General features: G+C 42.8%; 1 protein-coding gene across 1 annotated transcript; it reads right to left on the bottom strand.

Moving 5' to 3' along the window:
* Window positions 1-678: 678 nt before the first annotated feature.
* EIF3B (eukaryotic translation initiation factor 3 subunit B) lies at window positions 679-20,117 on the bottom strand. The gene is made up of 19 exons (XM_065684521.1): window positions 19,504-20,117; window positions 13,459-13,651; window positions 12,107-12,226; window positions 11,959-12,016; window positions 11,467-11,595; window positions 10,342-10,499; window positions 9,312-9,443; window positions 9,149-9,215; window positions 8,502-8,548; window positions 7,499-7,709; window positions 6,879-6,951; window positions 6,298-6,420; window positions 5,728-5,806; window positions 4,774-4,912; window positions 4,025-4,150; window positions 3,489-3,566; window positions 2,941-3,049; window positions 2,337-2,454; window positions 679-1,243 (listed from the first exon to the last, which is right to left on the bottom strand). The coding sequence occupies exons 1-18, from the start codon at window positions 20,018-20,020 to the stop codon at window positions 2,351-2,353; spliced, it is 2,463 nt and encodes an 820-aa protein (XP_065540593.1). The 5' UTR covers window positions 20,021-20,117; the 3' UTR covers window positions 679-1,243; window positions 2,337-2,350.
* Between the last annotated feature and the right edge of the window lie 5,521 nt (window positions 20,118-25,638).

The raw sequence follows: 25,638 nt of genomic DNA, 5'->3' as shown, positions 1-25,638 counted from the left end.
TCCAGCTGAATAGGGGGAACCCTTTGCCCAAGGGGTGCTTTCTGCTTCAGATCTGTCAGACATTGCTGTGTCAGTGAGCTCAGGGTTTAAAAACAGACAGTACAGACTGCTCACACTGGGCAATTTCACTGGCCAGCGCAGGAGAGGAGGCAGGAACATCCTCACTCTCCTCTGCCCCTCAAAGGGCAAGCAGCACACCAACCTCTCACTGCTCTGACAATATCCAGTAAAGAACATCTACACATAAACAGAGAGAAGTTGCTATAAGTACACTTTTCCCCTCTGAGCACAGAGGGCTTTAGAAATGAGACTAGGTGCTGTAACATGAAAAATAAGGCATGTGCATACAGAGCACTTCTCAGATATTTTGCACTATTCATTAATAAGACAGACTAATCCAGTCATTCCTGAGGCTAGGATCAGTTTGCAAATGGTTTAAGAAATCCACTCATTTCCTCGTTGCTCCACTAATGAATAGGCCAGCTTGTCAGGTGAATGAGCTGTACATCACTGTAAAAACCAAAACACAACAAATCCAGAGGAGCCGTGAGGGATTAAGATTAAAAAGTTCCAAATGAAGCATACAGACAAGATAAAAACCACTCTTGCTACTGCAGGCATGTTTGACTGTCATCACTCAGGGAAAGATTCCCTACAAACAACACGTAGCCAGCCTGGTTTTAGTATAGGTCTGCTTTTATTTCCATATTCAGCTCTTTGAGGGAGACATCCTTTCACAATCTGAAAGGAGGAGGATATAGCCCACTGTAGTGCTGCTTCAGCACACTAAGACACATCATACGAAAAATGGTTCTGTTGACTTTTCCCCAAACGAAAGGAACACTTGTCCATGCACTCGGGACATAGAAAGAGTCCTGAAACAGAAACATCGTGCGTTTAAGAGGTGCACTGGTGAATCTCACCTCACTGGCAATAGCCAAAACACTACCAGTTGGCAAGTACTGCACGGGGAGTCAGGAAGTAAATACTGGTAGTAGTGGAGTTAAGAAAGAAAAAAACCAAAAATAACCCCCCTAAAAAAAGAATAGAATTTAAAGCAGCGCCTTCCCAGTGTCTCACTGCAGCAGGCAGCAAGACTTAAAGGCACTACAATGTGTCAGAATGGAGAAAAATCTGGTGCCTCCACCCTTTCAGAGTGCAAGAATATGGATTACAAATTCCAGAGTTGATGTAGGCTTTCTGAAAATGAACAAACTTCTTTTCAGCACAAGATCTGGTGGTGCTGCAGGAAGGGAAAAGAGAGGCAAGTTAGTCACTGTGCTTCTATACAAACAGCTCAACCTCGTCAGAGAGGCTACTTGGTGAAAGGCTGCATGTGTTTCACTTGTTCCTAAACTGATGTTTTCACCCTCTTCCTTCCATAAAAGGATCTCCCATGTATGGGACACAGATAAGCCTGATCAAAATATATTCACAGGTACCAAGGCTACGCATTTGTTCATAAACCCAAGAGGTAACCTGTTTATGTTTTACTTGAACTCCTTAGATATCTGGAGATTAAAGAGCTATAGGCTGACTTGCAGCTGTATAAGGTATACTTCCAGTCTCCCCTTCCTTAAATGAAGTACTAAACATGACAGAGAAGCAACACATTCCAGGTTTTAAGGCTTATGTGAGTGCCTTCACTATCAAAATAGCTTTTATCTTCTCAATCCAACAAACTCAAGCTCCCTAAGGGACACTTCCTATAACAGGGGCTGAAAGTAGCCTCTATTTTCAACACAGAAATACATAATACGAATTGACAAAAAGGCTCTGGGGAAAAGCACTGGGTTAAATAAGATTTCAGCAACATGCAGCTGCACACAAGAACCTGCTACTTCCTGAATTCTAGACAACCTTCCTAGAAAACAGTAGCAGAGTTCATGTGGGTTGTCCTGGACGAAGGACAGTAGGTGTTTAAACATCTCCAGATTCTATCAGCCCAGTCAACTTGTTGTACCCTCTTCAGTACAGTACTTAAACTGTGTCCATTTTGAACTAACATGCAATTCTTCCAAAAGGCACAATTTCTCTCTCATGCTGCTCATTCCCCCTACTGACAGAACCTGGAGTCTGCAACACACTGAGCCTTGAAGTTTACCCTGACTCCACTGTAGTTTGATCACTCTGGCAAGACAGGACATACACAGAATTCTGCTCAGCACAACTCATAAATGTGCAATTACTTCTTCAGACACTTTTGTCCTCTCTACAGAGAACACACAAATCAACTCAAAGAGCAACACATTCACTCAGGCAACAGACAGACCTAACTTTCTCAAGCAAATGATTGCATATATAGCAATAGCAGACAGAGGAGTTTGTCATCTTACCACAGCTTAATTAATTACTCTGGTTCTGTAAGGGTAATAATTTCTTCATTGATAAAAAATTCAACAGTCTCCTCCTCCCAGTCATCGACATTGCTGTCCAGCTCATCTGTGTCTACCCCTGCAATGCAGAAAACAGTAACACTGAACACACCAAACAAGGCAGCAATCGAAAGATTTGATGCTCATGGCAGAAGCAGTCCTTAAAACAGCAGTGAAAAGAGAGATTTGGGGCTTTAAATTGTACATGGTAAACTCGTTAAATGACAACCAAGGTGCTACCGCCTGCCAGCACAGGGCTTCTGCAGGTTTTCTCGTTAACTGCAACACCAAAGTCTCTTTGCTTGCCTTGAAGAGCATGAAGATGTGAGGTAAACCACAGATACCGTATCTGGCAGCCAACAACATCTGAATTATCTCCTGTGCAGGGGGTGTGTGTGGTGGAATAAATCCTGTTGTGACTTAGGATAAAAAGTATAAATAACCTTTAGAGAACAGGGGGTTAGCTTTGGCAGGAAATGGAGGGAAAGAAGTGGATGAATCCCCAGGACAGGGTAGTTACTTGGTAAGAAGCGGCATGACTTCACAAGTACTATGCGTGGCTTACCTCCTCGAAGCTCTAAACGCTCATTCCTCTGCTCCATGTACAATTTCTGTGCCATCTTGCGGTACTTTCGGAACTCTTCCATCATTGTACGTCTCCTTTCCACTAGCTCCTACAGAGGCAGGAAGAGGTCATTAAACCTCCCCAATAAATCAAATCTACATGCAAGGCATTTGTTAGCAAGTCAAGCTTTCTCATAAACATACTTTCCACTAACTTAAAAGGAAAAAGATCTTTCACTCATGTAATCAAAGAGCATCTTTGGTGAAGTGGCTCTTTAAAGACTGCCAAATGCAGCGACTCACTAAGAACCCCCAAATTTTACCACCTTTGCTTAATGAGGCAACACCAGTGCCTCACCAGAATCATTACTGTTTAACCTGACAGCTTGGTGGCATCTTCCCTATTGGAACTAAGTCTAATCATCTGGATTCAAATGAACACAAGTGTTTGTTATAGAAGAAATTTAGCTTGCATGTAACCATTACAAAATAACTAAGGATAGGTTACAAGAGTTGCATCTACATTATCATATTCCAAAAGTGTCTTGCCTTTGAAGCTTTGGACTGGCTCAGGCGATCCTTCTGCTCAAATATCTTGGAATATTTCTTCAGGTCCTTCTTTATTTGCTGTAAAACAGGGAATTTTATTTCAACCAGGATATCAGAGCAGCAATCATATTCTGTAAGAGCTCCTTCAGTAGGCCTAAGCAGGCTATGCACTTTTTAAAAGCATCTTCTAGGCAATTTTCCTTCACTATCGTTTTTCTTACTTACAGATCTTGCAAATGCTTCTGTACACATGCAGTCAGTGAAGTCTAAATTCAGTTTTGTTCTTTATACCCTTTGACTATACCCTAACTGTAAGAACAAGTTGTAGACACTTCCATTCTGATCTTAAAGACCAGTTAATATATACCACAGTTCTTAGAACTGAGGTCCCCTACAGCAATGGTTTTTCACAAATTCAAGGCAAAAAGGCAGTTGCTTAACTTTGTCACAGCTCAAGCCCCATCCTCAAGAAGAGAAAGTACAACAGGTCTATTAATACACCAAATCAATGTCAGCAGTCACTGGAAGGACACTACCTTTATCTGATCCTCACTGAGCAAGGTAGCTGGTCGTGGTCTCCACAGCAGCTGACAGAACCTGTCTTTGTTGTTTTTCTGGAGCAGGCGGCCTTGGAACGTCCATAACCAATATGCATTGTCCACCTGGAAGAGCAGTGCACCGTCTCAGTTAAGCTGTAACTTCACAATGTAGTTCTCACTCCATGTCTTAAGGGTCTTTCTTATAAAATAAGCGCCATTAGTGAAGAAAAACAGGGTGCTCTTTTTGTAAGAGAGCACAAGTCAAATCCCTCAGCAAAATAGTTCTTTCATTAAAGCTTTGCAAGAAGTTACTCTCAGGAGGATCACACCAGTTTGAAACTAAGCCGGCCTTTCTACCACATTCTTAAGTCTCAAAGTCGATACTTGTACAGGAGAGGATTACAGTGCAGTGGCTGAAACCACGCAAAAGTAATACAGGTGCAATAAATCCTGCTGCTCTGGGTGGACCACAAGGAGATCAAGGTTTAAACACCACTAAAGGCATAATGAAAAAGGACTTTCAGTTTAGACTCATGAACTGCCCTTCCAGAACTTATTTTGGACAACTGGTGAAGCCAACAGCCTAAATAATGATGTTTAGAACTCCACGTATAAAACTATAGTGCAGGTTTGAAGTCACAGGATGACTGAGAGTTGCCCATTTTCTTTTCCTAACCAACAGCCCTTTCCAATAACTCTGGAAGACAAATGAAAAACAAATACACTCCACAGGAAAGCATTAGTACCTTATGGCTCCACCAAGACACAGACGTCACAATGTATCTGCCTGTAGGATCCCATTCCACATCTGAAGCTGTGTAGTGTTCAGCTATATTCATCATGGTGCAGTCAGATGTATCAACAAATGCTAAGGCACCATTCATGCTGCAAAGACAAAATAAGGCAGATTGTTTTCCATACTAGTATAGCCTGGTTTTTAAAAAGCATTTCACAAGCTGCATCTTTACACCTCCTCACTACAAAGATAAGTTTTCAGAGCAACCAAGAGACAGGCTCATACCATTCTCTGTGGCTAGAAAGCATGTGATGAACAACAACAAAACCCCAAGAATGACACTTTTGTGTCTGTGTTCAGTGACCCTGAACCCATTTTACTTCTGCTGCTAAAGTGACAGTGAAAACATACTATAGGCAAGTTACAGCCAAAGTTTAACAATCATATACTCGGACATACTTAAGTAGTGAAGACAAGATGACGAGCAGCACTCGTCTGAAAGCATGTAAAGGCAAATGCTACTCAAATGCTTAATAAAATTAATTTTCACTTGCTCTGATGTGAAACTTTAAATAGCTCTTTTACAAAACAGCTTCGCCATTAAGAGGTATTGCCCATGAGGAGCCACAAGGCTATGACAACAAATGCACTGTAAGAACCACATGCGTGGTGCAAACTGGATTAGTTGAGTCAGTATTTAACTTAAATAGCTGAGAAGTGTTTCTAAATATCCACTTTTCGTAGAAAAAAGCATGCTTCATTTGGTGTGGCAAAAATAGCATGTAAAAGATAAAGGACTAAACTACATCATGACATTGCTTTACTGCTTTGCTTTTGCAAAGCTCTATCAGGATTAAACAGTAATGCAACATTCCTGGAGATACCAAACATTCCTTGATGAATTACTCTTGTCTTTTCCCTCATTCAAATGAATGTGGTGTTCAATAACTTGTGCAGTACTCACCTTCTGAGGCCAGCCAACACTACAAATTGCCCTTGAGGACTCCAGAATATCGTGTTTGCCTGCTGTTTGTCAAATGTTTCTGGGAAGAAACAAATTCAGAAGATCTCAACCTGATACCATCACTTTGCTTACAAGCAGTCAACTCCATCCAGTCCTCAAAAGACATTTCTGAACTCTACAAGCAAGTCCCAACAACAGCCCTTCACTCTACACTTCTAAAGGCAAAACCCAGTAGCACCAAGATGCCCAAAGATAGCAAGAGAGATCAGAAGATCCCAGCATACAACCTGGGAATAAATTTTATCTAAAGTGAGCCAAGTCTGTGCTATCACCTCACATCAATTTCCCAAAGCCACAAAATTATTCTGCCTTGTAGGCCTTTTATTCCCAGACATTGGACTGACTCAGTCAAAATAGTTTAGCTGTCACTGAGAAGTTAGATCTCTATAATACAATGCCAGGCAGAGCACATATTGCTATTCTATCCAAAACCAGGCACAGTTTTGACTTTATCTACTGTCATGCAAAATGCCTAGTAACTGTATTTTCACTTGTTTTTCAGTCACTTACTTATGAGTTCTATTTTCCCATTGTTTTTAACGTGGTAAAAGGAAACTGAAATTCGTGGAGTTTCTCCATGCAACACAGCAAACTTGCTTCCATTTGGTTCCCAAGCAAAGGCTATGATGCCTTCTGTAACAAAAAAAAAAAAAACCACAATCCAAAACTCTGTCAAAAGACAATGCAAAGCTTTGTTTTCAAGCATTTATCAAAGAAAACCAACGGTGCTGAAAAAGGGAAACCCATCAGTTAAAAGACAGCCTATATGGCAAAGCCTGTTAAAGCACAGGTTGATAAGGCAAAGGCAGGGAGTTATGGTAAGTGTTTCAGACAAACAACAGCTCCCCAAAGTCTCCCATCTTCTAGAAAATACACTCATAGCATCAGCCCTACGATCTTTAATAGATTTTCAGTTACAAGCATGAACAGCAACAAACATTTTGATTTCTCATCTCTACATGAGATGGAGATGTCCTCCAACATTAATACTACACTAGGAAAAGAGTTATCTTCCCAGTTCTGTTATGTGTTGACAGCTATTTCTAAGAAACAAACAAGTGTCTATAAAGTAAAGAAGCACTTGGCATTACCTTTCATTTCCACCACATCCACTGGCACCTGTTTCTCTCTCATTCTGAATATTTCAAAGTTGGTCACTACTCCCTGTAAAGACCAAGATCAGCTCATTATCCAGCACAGAAGCAGTAGAGCAAATAGTTGTACTGGAAGGCACAGAAGGACAACTACACAATTAGCCTGTCAGGACACAGGATGAAAGACAAGATTTGTTTCTTTAATGAGAGCAGATAAATATAGTATGCCTCATTACTGAACACATTCTATCTTTTCCTGCCTGATAAAAAGTAATGGTACAAAAGCATTTGTTTCTTTCCAGACTGTTATGAAATCTAATTAAGACAGATAAACATATGGTGCACCGTGCAGCACAACCTAAGGGCTGTTCAGCATCTGCTTGACATTGAGTAGAACAAGAGGTGAAGCCTGCAACTCTCACCCAAGTCCAAAATGTCACTGAAGTCAAAGCTTGGATGTAAACATGACAGACTTTGCTCTCCACATGCCTCAAATGCACATGGAAAAATGAAAAATAGCTTTGACATCATAGAATTTACACTGTCTGTATTGAAAGACAGTAGGTGTCAGCATGAGAGAGAACTAAATGTCATTAATATAATGAGAATCCACATACCTGGGTGCCTTTGGGAGTCCTGTCTACCTTCACACACAGGTAATCCCCGTTCTTCTGCCAGTGTAGTTTACAGTCTACGACATTGAAGAGATTTCGCACGCGAATTTCTTGTCTAGAAGGCAGCTGCATCAAAGTCACTCTTGCTGGGATGTCTTTGTCCTCAGGCACCCAGAAAGCAATTATGTTACCACCTGGAGACCATGAGAAGTCTCTACAGGAAGAAAGTCAAAAATGCACTGGATTAATTTTTAATTAGAGATGCTACAAGCAGAAACCATTTTCCTCATTGTATCTGAACCACAGGCAAATGTAAAATCTTAATAATAAAGACAGATACAGACAAGCAACTGAAGCCAATTTAACCACTTTACACACATCACACCAAAACAGATGTTTAAACTGCTGTTTAAATTTGCTCTATAATCAGTGTTATCAAACCCAGTACATTTCAATTAGAGCAGGGGTTACATCCAGTGTAACAGACAGATCTAAGAAACAGACTGATCAAACCAATGAGCAATAAAACCGCCTCCTATTAAATTACACAGGAGACAACCTCCTTGCACCTGGGTACGCTCAATGTTCTCATTGCTTTACAGAGGTACCTCAAAAGCTCCCATAGGAGTCCCTGTCTATCACAGAGACATGCACAAAACTAAACCCACTCCTTGCCAACAGGTAGGATACAGCATGCTGTTCTAAGCCCTCATACGTATCTTGTTAGGGAGATATTCCCTGACTGCATTCCAGTTTGGTTTTGTAGACACAGGACTCCCCAGATAGACGCTGGATTAATCAGTAATACAAAGAAGATTTCAAAGCACACAAGATGTCAACTACGGACAACAATAAATGGAGCATTTCCCATTCCTTTCTGCCAGTTTGTCTGATTTGACCACTTTAGTGTATGAGACCAGACTTCTAGATTCCTCTCACTATAAAGCCGCAGATCCAACTGCTCTCTTTAGTTAGAATTGTTATCTTTACAAAGGAACAGACCTACCTTATCCCATTGATTTTCAAGCTTTTTTTGTCCAACAAACCCATAGACTAAAAGAGAAAGGTGTGAATTTTGAAGTTAGTAACAATTCTTCTAATTACAGATGCACCTTCTACTCATATTAAGGCACAAACTAGGAAACTGTGTACAGCTTTCAGAGATCCTGTATCACTTATTATAATCATACGTATTCCATAATTACAAATCAATAAAATCTGCTGTACAGATTAATGAGTGCAGAAGCCTGAATTGTAATGAAAATGTAAACCAGACTAGATTCGGCTGCAATTTATAGCGCATTTTTGGCACTCACCTTCTACTTAGAGCTCTGAGGCATCACAAACTTGATCCTACCGACTCTTATAAATAGTCTATTGATCTGTCTAGTCATTCTAAATGTGCGAAATTTACTGTCAGACTCAGCTAAAGTTTTTCACCCAAGAAAGAAGACAAGCAAATGAATTTCTCCCCTATTAAGGCCAGCTCTAGAGTATATTATTTTACAATGTAAAACCCCCATGATAAGGGGGTTGGAACGAGATGATCTTAAGGTGCTTTCCAACCCTAACTATTCTATGATTATATGTGTCTTTTAAAATATATACCATGAGAAAGACTGACACACCAGAAAAAAAAAGGCAAGAACTTACAGGTGTTTCGTAGATGCTGAGGGTATCTGAAGTCATTCGAGCAAAGAATTTACCATCATGACTCCATCTAAGCAAATAAAAAGGAAAAAGAATATTAAATAGGAACTGCCTTTTTATGAGATGAAATCTGGAATTAGTTCTCTCATTCTGTTTCTCAACCTACTTAAAAATAGGCCAGTGAGCTGAGTTTTCACAGTGGAATCCTCGCTTCTTCTGCCCAGTCAGAATGTCCCAGACGATAATAGCCTGAGGGTCGTCCTGTGTGTCCATCAAAGGGCTGAAGGTCACTAAATACCTACAAAAGAAATCATTTCACTGTCAGAACTTCATCTAATATACCAATACAAGCAAGCTTTTATTCAAATAATATTTACATACAATGTACTTTCAAACAGCAGTTTCTTTAATGGGATTTTCTGCAGTAAGAACAGTGTGATAAAGGGGAAAAATGCTTCTAAGGTACAGTATTTCCCTGGCATCCCTCTGGCTGAGAAGACTCTAGATTTATGTGCAAATCTTCCTCTATTGATGCTACAAGAAGAGGAACTCACTAAATACTGTTACCTACTATGTGGCTTTGCCACAAGAACATGATTGGTTTTGGAAAGAATATAAATCCATTGACCTTAGCCAACTGAACCATAAGTATGTTAAGACTTCTCCAATGAAAGATAAATACTCTCTAATGTATTAAGACATAAAACCTAACAGCTTCCAAATGCTGCTTGGAAACTAGGAAAACAAGACACATCTCAGTCCTGAAATTATTTTAGCCTTCTATAAAGAGCTCTTCAACATAAAAAAACCCCCATAAATTCATGTCAGTACCAAAGATACAGAGGATACTACTCAACTGAATCTTCTCAGAGAACCAGAAATCTAACATTACAGACATCCCATCTAAAGAGGGAAAACATGGCCTTCTCCCTTGGGGATAATAATATCTCTCAGGAAACATGTCAGCTCAGTTTTATAGACCAATTATTCTAGATTATGTGAAGTATCTTTCCTGAAGTCAGAAGTCAGGCAGAGCTTCACTCATTCCAAGAAGGAATTGTGCATGGAAAGCTGTACTTCCAAAGACAAAGGACAACGGAAAACCCCAACCACATGAGATCCGAAGGCACAGCAGCAACAACACGTGTACTTCATGCTTTTGATCCCTTAGCCCAAACCAATGTCATACTCCATACCTTTCACAAGGTGAGAAGTCAATGAGATGCACTCCCTGGTGACTAAACCTTTGAATCTGCTTGAACTTCTCTCCACCCCAAAGTGCGATGCCTCTCTGGTGGAAAGTAGCCAAGTAGGTGCCCTTCGGGGACCAACGTACGTAGGTTTCCGTCCATCTCTGGATTTAAAAAGAAAGGGTATACAAAGGTTTAATTTCATGCTGCATTCCTAAAGGGGAAAGAATGAATGCGTGGCTCGTAGCTTCACACTTTGCAAATCTGTTTACTAAGAGAAAATCTCCTGATCAGTGACATCCCAGACTAGTTGTGGAGTTCCATTTTGTGCACGTAATTCACAGTACTCAATCCTTCAGGTTGAAAAGTGTCAATTGAGACCTTTTCAACTTAATGATCACCAAAAACATTTTCCGGGTAGAGCGACAACCTTTGTATAGGAACAATTAAAGCCACCTAAACAGGCTTGGGTTTGCTTGCTGTCTTTCAGCCCTGGTAAGAACATACTCTTCTCAGAAGTAAGGTCAGTATTTCCAATTTCTTAATACACTTGACCTTCAGCTGAGAGGTTTCAGCAACACAGACCATGACCAGTGACCATGGTGATGAGTGAATTACTCATCATCCCAGAGTCAACATCTTTCTACTGTAACACATAATAGTTACTACAGAAAATGCTTCTGGGTCACTGTCTGCAACAGACAGGCACACTGACTCTCTCTTTTATATGTTATTACCAAACCAGCTATTCCTCTTTAGCATCTCTGTGGTCAGCAAAAAAGGATCAGAAGCAGCATACGTAAGCACATACTCAGCTCTAATGAATAATACTTCTCAGACTCTGACTTTGCATTTTCAGGTCTTTCTGAATCACCTACAATAGAGATATGAAGTAAACTAATGGGCATCATGGACCAGTTAAGAAAAAACAAACACCACCACAAACAAGATAACTCTACAGTTGTTTTACCTAAGTAGCTAATCCTAATTTTAAAGGACGTATTTTCACCATTCCTCACCAAAAGGAAGGAAAAAGGATTTCAGCAATAGGGAAAAAGTATCTTTGAAATGTCATAAAATGAATGAGACCGACAGTATATCTGCAATGTACAGCACTTCCAGGACACTCACTGCTCTGTCCTCAATTTGCACAGGTTCCTTGATGTCATTCCAAAAAATGGAGGTCCGGTCTCCCGACTCAAAGATCACACTGTACTGATCCCTACAATCAGGATCTTCCAACCAGTACCGGAGATTGCCCTAAGACAAACAGAAACAGAAAGATTATTAGTGGTAGTGGTAACAAACACAGAGGTTGGCCTCCAACATTTAGAAACATAAGATGCTTTCAAAATTCTATTTTTAAGCAACTTGTGCAAAAAAATCATTGTTTCCTCTTACAATTTACTCTATGTGGAACTACTAAACAGAAACACTAAGTTCTTCCTTGTCCCTTCATGAAAGTGAGAAGAAAGGAACGGGAGCATATGACTACAGTATACTGTTACTTATTAACAACACTACTGATGCATCATTTCTATTTTCATATGAACACTCCAGTGATGAAATCATCATTTCATATTGTGCTGAATATTCTTTCTACGTCCCCCAAAAAATCCTTACCAGATCTTTAAATGGCTGTTTCTCAGGGATTTCCCACTCATCACTGATTGTCATGTACCTGAAAGAACAATTTCATTGGTTACCCTCCATGCAGGCACTTCTGGTTAGAATCCCCAAATCTACAGATACTCACGACAGCTGCACTCACTTATCAAAGTCTGTGAATAGGTTGACTCTGAAAGTGTGTTGTTTATCCAGTTTGTAGGAATCTGCATTCTTCACAGCATCCACCGCATGAGATGGAGACACGTACTCCAGGAAGATGTATCTGCAATGAAGGAAGATGACAGCAAGAAGTCATCACTGGCTATGTAGCAGGCTCATATAAAAAAGAAGACATTAAATAAAACACAAAACAAACAATGGGGATGAACCAAGAACTCAGTATGGAGCATCTACAAAATTATTTTGTCTTGTCCCTAACAAGTTAGGGTTCAAAAGCAACTACTCTCCACTCTGCCAAAAGCACATGTACACTTTTAGGCTGTATATAGGGCCTGACTGGAATTAAACTGATATTCTTTTTGTAAGTGAGCTAGGCTAAGCAACGAATGCAAGTTCAATGCAACACAGATCAACAGTGTGAGGTAGTAACAGGCAGGCTTGGTGCACAGCTCTTTCCAGCTGAGTGACAAATCATGTTTAGGAAGCGTAAATCTTGCTGTCATAGACATCTCAAAACACCACTTTTGTCTTTCAACTACATTGAATATAATTCAGCTTCCTTCTCACCATAATTTTCTCGTGCTCCTCAAGCTGAACTTACAGAACCAACCAGACATCTGCTCCAGAAAACCCACTTTCTTATGCTTTCTAAAATTCCTCCCAAACTCAGGAATATGCAGTACTCCAACCAGAGAAACAAGACTCGGTAAAACCTCATATTGATCAGGTTGATTTTGGCCTGCTTTCTCTCTCTAAAACTTTCTTTCCCTTTTGGCTTGATCACTTCTAGTTAGCTTTCTTCTCAATTTCAGATGCTGCAATTAACCACAAACAGGGATCAGAAGTTGGCAAAGGGGAAAACGATCTTCATAAGGGCTCACTGACCTTAAGGAAGTTGGAGTCACTAACATAAGCATAAGCACTGGCAACCAGAGACAGAATACTGATAGTCCATTTTGAACTAAACAGTACATCCACTGCTACTAAGTTTTTAGCTAGAATCTATTATTAGCCATGGCTAAAATTAACAGAAAAATACCATTTAGTATTGCACAGAAATGTGTCTTCCAAACCCAGCTAAACTGTTTCCATAATTAATCTCCACACACACACACACTGTAGCTTAATGAGCTATTAAGCTTCTCAGCTCCCTCTGGAACTTCTGTTGCTTACTGAGACTAGATGTCAGGATTGTACAGACTAAGGGAGAGGAAAGTGATAAGCAGGACTATGAGGTCACCATAAAAATTGGCCATAAAGTACTGACACTAACAATCAAGGGTAAGTCACAGCAGTGTTTCAATCCTATTTCCAGTAGGAGTTATCTCGACTTACCCTTTTGTCTTCCCATCTGCTTCTGGATAAAATTCATTGATAATTTTACCAAACTTGGAAAATATTTTGTGGATGACATTCTTCAGTTTTTCAAGTCGGTCTGGTCCAACCTGGGGAACATTATCCACGACAATTACAGAGTCAATCCCATCTGCTTCCTGTGGCTGATCTTTCAGTACATCACCAAGTAATTCTGCAAAGAAAGAGCATACAAGAAACTAAGGCACCAGTCTACATCATGAAGTAGGAAGACAGAAGGGTAAAAAGAATAGTGATAGTAAGAGAATAGGAAGACTTCAAATTTCAGGAAATTTCAAGAATCATTTAAGCAACTTGGTAGTGAATGAATGTTCCATCAGAGAAACAACTGGAGTGAATGCCCATCCAACTCCAACACTTCCTTGCTAAGAGGCATGATTACGCAGTTTCTTAAACTTCAAGCAGCTAACTCCTTACAGCAATACCTGACACTGAGGATGTCAACACTTGCACTACGAGCTTGTTTCTGGAGCTGTAACTGGCTCACAAAGTCCTCAAACCTGACAACAGAGCAGACAACTGTAATATTTATTATGCAAGCTCTGACCAGTAGCCTTGCTCAAATTGTAATTGGATGACCAAAAGAAATGCAACATGTACCACCCTCCCAAATGCCAGGAGTTTTAGCATAATTCAGAGCTATCTGCTACACTGGAAGCTCTGCATGTCTTAGCATCACTATAATTATGTTTAAGAACTCACACTCTGTCTAAACCTTTAATTAAACACAAAAATGAAGGTCTAAGGCATGACACTTAAAGCCACCCTTAAGCATGCAGCAAATGAAGACAAGCACATACTTCTTCACACTCCGGACAGTCTTCAACGGTCCTAACTCACATTTCCTGTAACATCTTACACATTTTGAGTGTGGGATGGTTCAGTCCCTACACTGTCCCTTCACTACTAGGAAGAAATTGCTTACAACATCATTTAAGTTTCCCATACACAATAGGAAGAACATTCTGAAGGACTGTAACTGCAGTTATAACTTAATGTGCCACACTGCGATAAAAACAGTTAGAAGGTCCAAAGTACACCTGTATTTTGTACAGAAAGTTAGAGGCTTAAACAACAACACTGCACAAGTTTTACCTAGTAGGCTTCTAGACACATGTTCCATAGAATTCTAGACAGACATATCTAGCTTTAATCTATTCCTCAAGGCAATTCTATTCAATTGCATCAAAAGGAGTGTGACCAGCAGGTCGAAGGAGGTGATCCTGCCCCTCTACTCTGCTCTTGTGAGACCTCACCTGGAGCATTGTGTGCAGTTCTGGTGTCCTCAACATAAAAAGGACATGGAACTGTTGGAACAAGTCCAGAGGAGGCCACGAGGATGATCAGGGGACTGGAGCACCTCCCGTATGAAGACAGGATGAGGAAGTTGGGGCTGTTCAGCCTGGAGAAGAGAAGGCTGCGTGGAGACCTCATAGCAGCCTTCCAGTACCTGAAGGGGGCCTATAGGGATGCTGGGGAGGGACTCTTCATCAGGGACTGTAGTGACAGGACAAGGGGTAATGGGTTAAAACTTAAACAGGGGAAGTTTAGCTTGGATATAAGGAGGAAATTCTTTCCTGTTAGGGTGGTGAGGCACTGGAATGGGTTGCCCAGGGAGGCTGTGAATGCTCCATCCCTGGCGGTGTTCAAGGCCAGGTTGGACAAAGCCTTGTGTGGGATGGTTTAGTGTGAGGTGTCCCTGCCCATGGCAGGGGGGTTGGAACTGGATGATCTTAAGGTCCTTTCCAACCCTAACTATTCTATGATTATTCTGTATCCACTACCTAAACCCCATTGGTAATACATAAATTTAAACACACTTCTCAAATTAACATTACCCGAACTACAGACTGACCTGCAGATCCAAGAATACACAGAAAAATTATATCCATTATTCAGTTCTCAATGGATCGAACTAGAAGCACTGAAGACAAGGCTATCCAAACAAACCCTCACATAACTTTAACCTAAGGTTATTTTTAAACCTTGCCAGGAATAAAATCCCACATTATCTCTAGATAATCCTGTTCAAACATACACTTTAATGCTTGTCCAGATAACTGATAGTTTCACAGTGTAATTGATCCTGTCCCTGCAACTTATTAACGTGATTGCATGATTGGATTCTAAAGAAACACCAGTTACAAGTGGCAGATTTTTTTGGGTTTATGGACATTTTTAGCATTGTTTGCTTAAATGGACCAGAATAGACATTCTGCTAACAAATAAGCCAAATGTGCTGAAATGAATGGCAGTTTCACACATGCCATATGAACAGGAAAAATATACATGGGTATCTGCAGTAAGCCTTTAACTTATGTGAAAACCACAATAAACTGCAAGACCAGACAGAAAATAAGTGTACACCACTATGCTTTGAATTACAATACAAGGATAAAATTTGGTGTCAGATTATATCCAGCCTTCACAAGCCAGAGGAAAAAAAAATCCATACACTTGTATGTATCCACACACACAGAGAAACATTTAAAACATGAGAACAAATGAATAAGGGTGTTGGATGTGTTGATATTTTGAAGACATTTTAATAGGATTTTGCTGCTTTGGAATTTTAGAAGTTACCCTTCCCAGAAAGAACACTGGAAAGATCTCGAGCAGTGAATAAACATGCTTGCTTTGAATTTCAAATGACCAAACCCCTTGGCTTCCTATAACTTGAAGCTTCAACAGGTTATTACATGTGGAGATTTCCATTGATTTGTAGCAATATGCTTCTCGAAAGTTTATGCAGGAACAGATGCCATCACCACTAAGATTATGTAGTACTCACAGAACACTGAGTTTGTAGTATTTATTACTCAAAAAGATGCTCTCCATGTACATACAGGAACTACAAACAAGTTAAAAGATGCTAACTTGTATAATAAAAACAAGACCTAGAAATAGTGAAAACCTACTATTACTGGTAGTAAGTAAAAGCTGAGGGGGTCAGAGGAATGATCCTCCATATTATGTCATCTTACTTACCCCCCACACACACAGATTATACCCATAAACTTCCCCAGTTACAGCAACTATTTACTAATTTGTAGCAACTATTACAAAACGGCTCAGACCATGTTCTTCAGAGCAAGTCAAATACTCAGTGAAGGTGTACAACACAGCAAAGAGGAGGAGAACTTGACAGAAGTTAATGTTTAAGAAGCAAGTCTGAAGAGAGTCCTTAGTGGGGAGCAGCAGACCAAAAACCGGGACAAGAAGTCAAGTGCAGGAAAAGCGAATTAAAACCCCCAGAGTTAACAACAGGCATCCTAATCGCACAAAACCATACAGATCACCAAGGATGAGCAAAAACCTTGACATGAAGGTAAAGGCATCAGTCCCAGTAACAATCACAGGTGATGACAACTTTAAGAGCACTATTTCAAACAAATAGGTAGGCAAAGAAGTAGAAGGAAAATGGGATATACAGGAAAATCCTGACTTCTTTTAAAAGTACAGCAGTGTGTATCAGGGATTACTCCAGGCAGGATTTTCTACCACACAAAGTAGTTTAAGTAAAGGTATTTTGGACCATGTTTCCCTCGTCCTTTCACTTTTTACTTACTCCAACATGGAAAACTGACCTAAACTGTTACAGATCCAGAAAAAAATACCACTTCTTTTGTGGTAAGGGGTTAATTTATACTATTGATTTACATACTATTTATCTACATACTATTTATCTACAGATTTCACCCTGGATGTGTAGAAAACACAGAATGATGAAATCTAATAAGATAAGGGCTGTAAGTTAATTTCCTAGTATATACTGGATCTCAAGATACTCTTTCAAGGAATAAGCCATCCTTCAGGTAGCTGATAACACACTAAAGCTGTGGGTAAGGAACTGCTTCCCTAGGATTTAGGACACACGCAGCAAAGTGTCTGCTATAACTACAAGAATTGTAAGGATTGAAAGGAGTAGTTTAAAAATCCTGTATTACAGTAAAATAACATGCAGATTTCTTTTTTTACCCTATAATCCCCTATTTTAGATTTTCCTTGCATATAAAATGAAAGCATGTGCTTTCACACAAGTTTACAAGAAAAAGATGGAAACAAGGAAACACAAAAGGGTGATTTTTTAGGCTCTATTAGTCATTTTTCATAACTACGTCCCATAAAAAGACTTTGCAGGCCTACAGACAAACCAAGGAATGCATATTCAGATTCATGCACAGGAATGCAACGCCATGCGTTTAATCAAAACTGTAGCAGATTGAAGGCAAATGCCTACATTGTACCCTTCCTCGACCTTAAATACAAAATTGTGAACAAAGGGATCTTCAAAAGGGAAGAAGCTGGTTTAGCCAGCTCTTATTCCACCCTCAAGAGAAGCAGGGTGTGGTGGGTATACAGCTATGTTCAGCTGGCAGAATTATAAGGACCACTATCATTATCTGAACTAAAGCTTCACTGCACCTAAGTGCATCCAACACATCCCTTCTCCTGCTTGAACTTGGATGAGCTGTTCCTCCATGCCACCGTCATGCTGGTGGAAAGAAACCTGATGGTCCAATCCTAAAGCTGGTCCAGCTCAAAGGTGCTCATGAAGATGGAATGTTATCATAAACATTGAAATAACCTTGGCTCAGTGACAGTGATGGACTCCTTTTCTCCTTCGGGAGTCATCAGGATAAAGGGAAAGGAATAAGGAAGCTCAAGAAGTTGCACATAGAAAGCCAGACCAACAAGAGTGACTAAACTTAAAACACTGTAATTCAGTCACTAACCATGTATTATTCACACAGCTAAGAACTTAACCAAAATAATCCTTCACAATAAAATATATGAAATGGAAAATACATGCAGTTTCTGAAGACAATCAGAATTGAATATCATAATCCCAGGCACAGACCAAGTGTATCAAGCTAACACTTAACCAGGCAAAAGCAATACAACTACATACTTGCAGATAATTTTGCCAACATCTCTTTAAGAAACACATGCACAAGTTCGAAGAGCCATACAGACGACTAAACTGAGAACAGCAAACACTTTCCTAATCGAAGGTATTTTGCTGCAGTTTTGTTGAGGTAAGCACAGGGCTCAACACTAGAAGGCACACGGATCACCTGTGCTCCACGGTCAACTGAAGAACTGACTTACAATCACATGCTTTAAGAAACTTTTCTCCAGTTTTCATATATGTAACATAGGACCCTACAATACGTAAAATACACGTAAGTCAGACCCTACAACAACGTATACCCAGACTAAGTACTTTCGCTATTCAAGAATGGAGATGATTTATCTAGAAAGATTTAACTGAAAGATACTAAAATAGAGTTCTAACTCCTGTATGACAGAATCAAGTATTCCCTCTACTGTCTCTATAGTTACACAATGGCTTGATGACATTTTATGACAGTCAATATTCAATACTTTTCAAGAAAAGCCTCAGTTCAAATCTAACTGCCAGAAATAATGTTTCCATACCTTTCTTGTCACAAAGTTCCTATGTCATGTCTTTCTGAGCACTAATTCTTCTCAAACCCATACTACTTATATACAGATTTCACTCCGGATGTGTAGAAAACACAGAATTATAAAACCTAATTTGTAAACATGAGTTCAAACCCGAAGACTACCGGTTTTACAGCCGATTTGAACTAACAAAGGCAAACGGCAAACACACAAGGTGGTGATCCCACTCTGTGCGGGCAACCCGCAGACCGATACTCGAAGTTTACCGGCACATTTAGGACCGACAGTACGGTGCACAGATAAACCAGAAGGAGCTTCATTCAGGACGCACTGCTGCGGCGAACACGCGTACCCAGCACCACGAGCCAGGCAGCCCAGGGGAGATGAAGGGAGCAGAGCGCGTCCCGGCAGAGGGACGGCACGGCCAGACACCGCTCGCACACCGGGCTCCCGTCCCTCAGCCCCACACACAGCCACGGGCCCGGGGGCCTTCCCCGCGGTCATGGCCGGGCCCCACGGCCGGAGCTTTCCCTCCTCCCCGCGGCCCCTCCCCGCCATCCCGCTCCCGGCTCGCACCTTCATCGCTGATGTCGTCCACGAAGCCCTCGGGGTCGCTGAAGGAAATCTCGTCCTCGGGCTCGGCCGAGACGCCGGCCGCGGCCTCTCCCTCTCCGTTCCCCTGCGCCGCGCCGGGTTCAGCCTCGGTCTTGGCCTCAGCGGGCGGCTCGGTCTTGGCCTCCACCGCCGGCTCGGTCTCAGGCTCGGCCGCGGCCGGCGGCTCGGCCTCGGGCTCAACCTCCGCGTTCTCGGGGCTTTCGCGGCCAGAAGGCGGCTGAGGCGGCGACTGCTCGGGCTGGGCGGAGGGCTCCTCGGCAGGCGGAGGCGGCGGCTCGGGGGGCCCCGGCGGCGCCTCAGACTCACCGCCTTCTTCCTCCCGTCCCTCTCCTTCCTTCTCCTCCTCCTCCTCCTGCTGCTGCTGCTGCGGCGGCTCAGCCAGGGGCGGCGGGGGCCCGTCCGTGTGCTCGGTGTCGCCGCCGGGCCCCGGCGCGGCGTTGGGCGCGGCGGCCGCCGGGCTCTCCTCGGTGTCCTGCATGGGGCTGGCTGCGGGGCCCGGCCGGCCGCGCGCTCCCTGCCACAGCGCGACGGGTAAAGGAGCGGGGGAGGGGCGGGGCGGCTCCTACCGCCCGGCCATGTGCGCCAGGACCAGCGGGCCCCGCGCCGAGGCGCCTACCAACAGGCACGGAGCGGGAGGGGGGGTGTCCGAATTAAACCCTTGACCAGCCTCAGCGGCTGCTCACCGCCGCCGTACTCTCCCCGCTCTGCTCCGAGGCGGCAGGCGTTCTCTTCTCAGCCCGCTCCTCTCTCAGCTAAAGGTGGCTTCCACCCCTATTCGCCGTACAGCAGCCGTGGCTCCCCCTATTTCATACGCCGCTGTGGTCGAGCCCAAGATGGCGCCTCTTCCCATCCTCCTGAGGTGGGTTCGGCCAAACCATTTATCTGGAAGCAGAAAGCGGGAGGCGTTGAGGTATTTAACTGCGCTGAGGTGGACCGGCGCCTTGCTGCGCTTTCGGCACCTCAGCGTATTTTGTTTTCTAGCTTTAGGTGGAAGGTGACAAGGCAGCATCCTGTTACAAACCCTGCACAACCTTCCCCTCCAGACTTTAAGCCATGGGCTCGCCCGAAGGCTGGCCATGCACACGTGGGAGCTACCAAATTCGTGTAGAGGGGGAAATGCAGGCAGCAACGCGTTTGTTTTAAGGGGCCGAGCCGACGGAACCAGCGGTGCTCCCCTCTCCAGCGGGTGGAGTGGCCGCATGGTATGGCCCGGCGGTAGGCGCCACATCAGCCTGTGAGGCGCCCGAGCGGGCTGAGGAGGGGGCAGAGCGGCTCTGGTAATGGAGGGGGTTGTTAAGAAGCAGCAGAGCCGTGGGTCGAATGTGGCAGCCGGGCTCCAAGCGTTGTGTTCGTCCCTGCAGGACCTCTGTAGATTGTAGATACCTTTTTATGTGAGGTTAAGAAAATGGCGCTCGCCATCCCGGAGCACCGGTTCGCGGGACAGGCCCTCCCCAGGGGCAGGGAACCCGGGGAGCACGATGGTCTCCCGGTGCGGTGGTACAGAGAGGGAGGTGTATCCATCCCTCTCTGGTGTTCTCAGTGGCCTGAGGCGTTTCCTTGCACAATCCTTAGTATGAGTTTTAAACTTGTAAAAGTTCTCTCACGCTGACTGCTAATGTGAGCAACCCGAGCTCTCTTTATCAATTCAACTCTCGCCTCTTGTTTTGGGCTCCTCATGTTGATGCAAAAATATGTAAAGTATCCATTTTTTTTTCAGTATGCATGCTAATACAACGTACTCAAAGTGAAAACGGGAACTTGGAATTTGGCTTGGATGCCATCTTGAGGTGTTGGTGTTTTGGAAGAAAAAAGTTATTAAGGAGCAGTTCATCTGTATTTACTTCAGGATTAACATTTGTTAATCCAGTTAACATTATGTGTAGGTTTTTCTTTTAGCTCAGTGCTTTCAAACAAATCATCAAAACAGAATAAAATGCCAGCACAAAATGTCCATGAGAAGAGCAGAATAGGTATTGTACTCAGCATTTTAAATTTAGACCCGGTTCTATATTGCAGTATTTTTCACTTTCTGATAATGCTTTCTGTTGTCCCAGTGCATACTTACTTTGTGGTGTCTGTAGAAGTTTATCTGTTTTTCTCCCTAGAGTGCTACAGCAGGAGCTTTTGCTTAAGATAAGGATGCTGGGGAGGGACTCTTCATTAGGGACTGTAGTGATAGGACAAGGGGTAATGGGTTAAAACTTAAACAGGGGAAGTTTAGATTGGATATAAGGAAGAAGTTCTTTACTGTAAGGGTGGTGAGGTACTGGAATGGGTTGCCCAGGGAAGTTGTGAATGCTCCATCCCTGGCGGTGTCCAAGGCCAGGTTGGACAGAGCCTTGGGTGGGATGGGTTAGTGTGAGGTGTCCCTGCCCATGGCAGGGGGTTGGAACTGGATGATCTTAAGGTCCTTTCCAACCCAAACTATTCCATGATTCTATAAATTGGAACAGGGAAGTTGTAGAGTCGCTATCACTTCAGGGATTTAAAAGACATCTAGATGTGGTGTATGGGGACGTGGTTTAAGGTGGACTCGGCAATGCCGGGTTAATGGTTGGACTTAACGATCCTAAAGGTCTTTTCCTCTGTGATTCTTTATATGCTTAAAAACTTAAACCAAGAAACACCCGTTCTGTAATTTATCATCTGGTCAGGAGAGGGCAGACTAACTCCACTCAAACTCACTGGATAAGGGTGTCAATCGCGTGTTGGGCAGTGTTCATGAATGGAAACGATGACTGGCACTTTGTGCACTTATTTTTTTCCCCCTCGCTACTTGGTAGTTGATCAGGCTTTGACTTCCTCGTTTGTAGCAGAAGTGTACGGGAAATGCTGTTCCCTCTCCCGTTGTCACAACAGTGCGTTAATCCAAACGTGAGGGAGGACACACTGCAGTTTGATCCGTAGTCTCTCAAGCTGTGTCCTCAAGATTACATGGCTCTTTCCAGGAGCGTATAGGTGGCTCTCTCTCTTCCCTGTGTTTCACCACTCTCTTGGTTGCTTGTATTGGAATGTGGAATTTCTGCCTGTTACCTTTGTTAGCAAGCTAACTACTACTTTTAAGTCAAATGCTGAATCTGAATGTTGGATTCTCGTTTTCTGTCTTAGCATGGGCTGCTATTCCCACTTTCCTTGACTTTGCAGCAAGTTTTGAGTTACCATCTCTTCCTTGCTTCCCCTTCTATTAACATTTCCCTTCAGTCCCTGTGCAACTATCTCATTGCTATTCTTCCAGTCCTTACTCAGCAATCTGAGGGTGAGTCCATCAGCTATTAAACCCTGAGATTTTGGCACTGGCAGCTGGAGCCTCTTCTTGTAAGTACACAAACCTCCTAATCAATGGGAAATTTTGTGGAAGAAATCTCCCAGGAATGGCTTTTTGTAACACAACTGTCAAACCAGTAATGCCTCGTGAATTTTACTGGGTGCAAGGGATATGAGAATGATGGAGCTGACAGCCCTGCTTCCTAAACTGAGTTTGGAAAGAGTAAGTGAGCTCTTTTGGGCTGCATGAAATATCTCATGCTGATAGGACATGCACTGAGTGACGCACTGAGAGGCATACTTCTTCCTGTACTTCTGCATTGCATTTGTTGCTTGGAACCTGTTGACATGTCCCTTCCTCTCCTTTTCCCCTTCCCTCTCTCCTTTTCCCCTTCCCTCTCTCCTTTTCCCCTTCCCTCTCTCCTTTTCCCCTTCCCTCTCTCCTTTTCCCCTTCCCTCTCTCCTTTTCCCCTTCCCTCTCTCCTTTTCCTCTTCCCTCCCTTTCCCAGTGATTATAGTTTCTCTATGCTGTCAGTTTTGCAGAGGCTTTTGCTGCGTTCACAGCAGTATGGGAGCATTCAATAACTCATGTCAAGCACGATCTTTCCGGCCCTGTTCAGAAATACTTTCTGCAATTGAATTATTTTTCATAGTATTTTTCGTCAAGGCGCCTCCCATGGCTGGCAAAAACAATCTTCAACTGAGAATGTGTTATTTATACCAAATAAATAGTTAAGCTATTAGCTTAAGTACAGACCAATCAAAAATCTATAGCTAAATGAGAACATGTTGATTCCTCCATTCATTTGCTCCAAAAGTGCTATATCGGCGAAAAATCCTGGAGTGCTCAGTGTTTGGAAGTGCTGAGCATGCAGAACTCTCCACTTGCTGCTGTAGACACAAGCTGAAGGGCCTCTCAGCTTCGATAATGCCACACTTTCTTGAATTCTATACGCAGCTTCAGACTGGGATCTTGGCTCAAATAGCACCAGGCAAAAGGAAAAGGAGAATCACTCACATCAGTCACATCTTTGTTGCTGCAGGGGAAGTTTCAAGGGGGAGTGTTAGGACTGTAATTACACCTGAAATGGTTCTCACTTTCTAATCTTCTGGCTTAGTTCTAGTGAAGATAACTATTTATCTTCCCATGATTAAGTATCAGGAACGTTAATTAGTGAATGCATCTGATACTTTGGATGTTAAAACCAGAAAGTGTTATTATGGGCTGGTAATATCTTAATGTGGTCCAGAGTCTGTATGGATTTTTGTTTCTTGCTTGTTTGATGGTGTTTTCAGGACAACCACTATACAGAACATTTGTCTTATCTTTCACCAGTGTCAGCCATATCATTCCTGACCACTAAAGTACAGGAAGTGGAAAAGAAAATGACTAATAAAATGTGTTCATACCTGAGATTTTTGGGGTTTTTTTTGTCATTTTAGAAGGTGTTTGTGCATCCAAATGCTCATATTTCTGTACTTTCCTGAACAGATTAATGTTTGTTTCTACCATATTTGCCTTTGTCATGCATTCCTTGTGGTGTATGGCATAAAGTCATAGAATCATAGAATGGTTTGGGTTGAAAAGGACCTTAAAGCTCATCCAGTTCCAACCCCCTGCCATGGGCAGGGATACCTTCCACTAGAGCAGGTTGCTCCAAGCCCCTGTGTCCAACCTGGCCTTGAACACTGCCAGCGATGGGGCAGCCACAGCTTCTCTGGGCACCCTGTGCCAGCGCCTCAGCACCCTCACAGGGAAGAACTTCTGCCTAAGAGCTCATCTCAGTCTCCCCTCTGTCAGTTTAAAACCATTCCCCCTTGTCCTGTCCCTACAGACCCTTGTAAAAAATGCTGCAATGTTTTTTCCTTTGGAGAAACATTTAATATTTACTTCTAATTTATCATCTAAAATGTTTCATATATCCAAATGAAATCCAAAATATCGAACATCCTATGTATAGCAAACACCCTGATTGATTGATGAGATGGCAGCAGAAATTCAAGGTGGGAAAAGTTTACTCAATGAAGGAAAATACACCACAAATTGTCTTGGATTATCTCATAGAATCAGAATAGTTAGGGTTGGAAAGGACCTCAAAATCATCCAGTTCCAACCCCCCTGCCATGGGCAGGGACACCTCTGGACACCTCTGCCAGGGATGGAGCACTCACAACCTCCCTGGGCAGCCCATTCCAGTACCTCACCACCCTCACAGTAAAGAATTTCCTCCTTATATCCAAGCTAAACTTCCCCTGTTTAAGTTTTAACCCGTTACCCCTTGTCCTGTCACTACAGTCCCTGACGAAGAGTCCCTCCCCAGCATCCCTATAGGCCCCCTTCAGGTACTGGAAGGCTGCTATGAGGTCTCCACGCAGCCTTCTCTTCTCCAGGCTGAACAGCCCCAACTTCCTCAGCCTGTCTTCATACGGGAGGAGCTCCAGTCCCCTGATCATCCTCGTGGCCTCCTCTGGACTTGTTCCAGCAGTTCCATGTCCTTTTTATGTTGAGGACACCAGAACTGCACACAGCACTACAAGTGAGACCCCATGAGAGCAGAGTAGAGGGGCAGGATCACCTCCTTCGACCTGCTGGTCACGCTCCTTTTGATGCAGCCCAGGATACGGTTGGCTTTCTGGGCTGCGAGCGCACACTGCCGGCTCATGTTCATTTTCTCATCGACCAGCACCCCCAAGTCCTTCTCCACAGGGACTCATCTGGCTTGGCATACAAAGTATGCCCTCCCATCCATCACCAGGCGCTGGAAGGACTGTCTTACCACCACTTCCAACACTTTATCCACTTTTCATAGTGCACAATGAAATCTGCCTGCA

This window comes from Lathamus discolor, chromosome 6 (genome assembly GCF_037157495.1).
Source record: "Lathamus discolor isolate bLatDis1 chromosome 6, bLatDis1.hap1, whole genome shotgun sequence".
In the NCBI taxonomy this organism is placed as follows: domain Eukaryota; kingdom Metazoa; phylum Chordata; class Aves; order Psittaciformes; family Psittacidae; genus Lathamus; species Lathamus discolor.
This window is presented reverse-complemented; position numbering and strand designations above follow the sequence as displayed.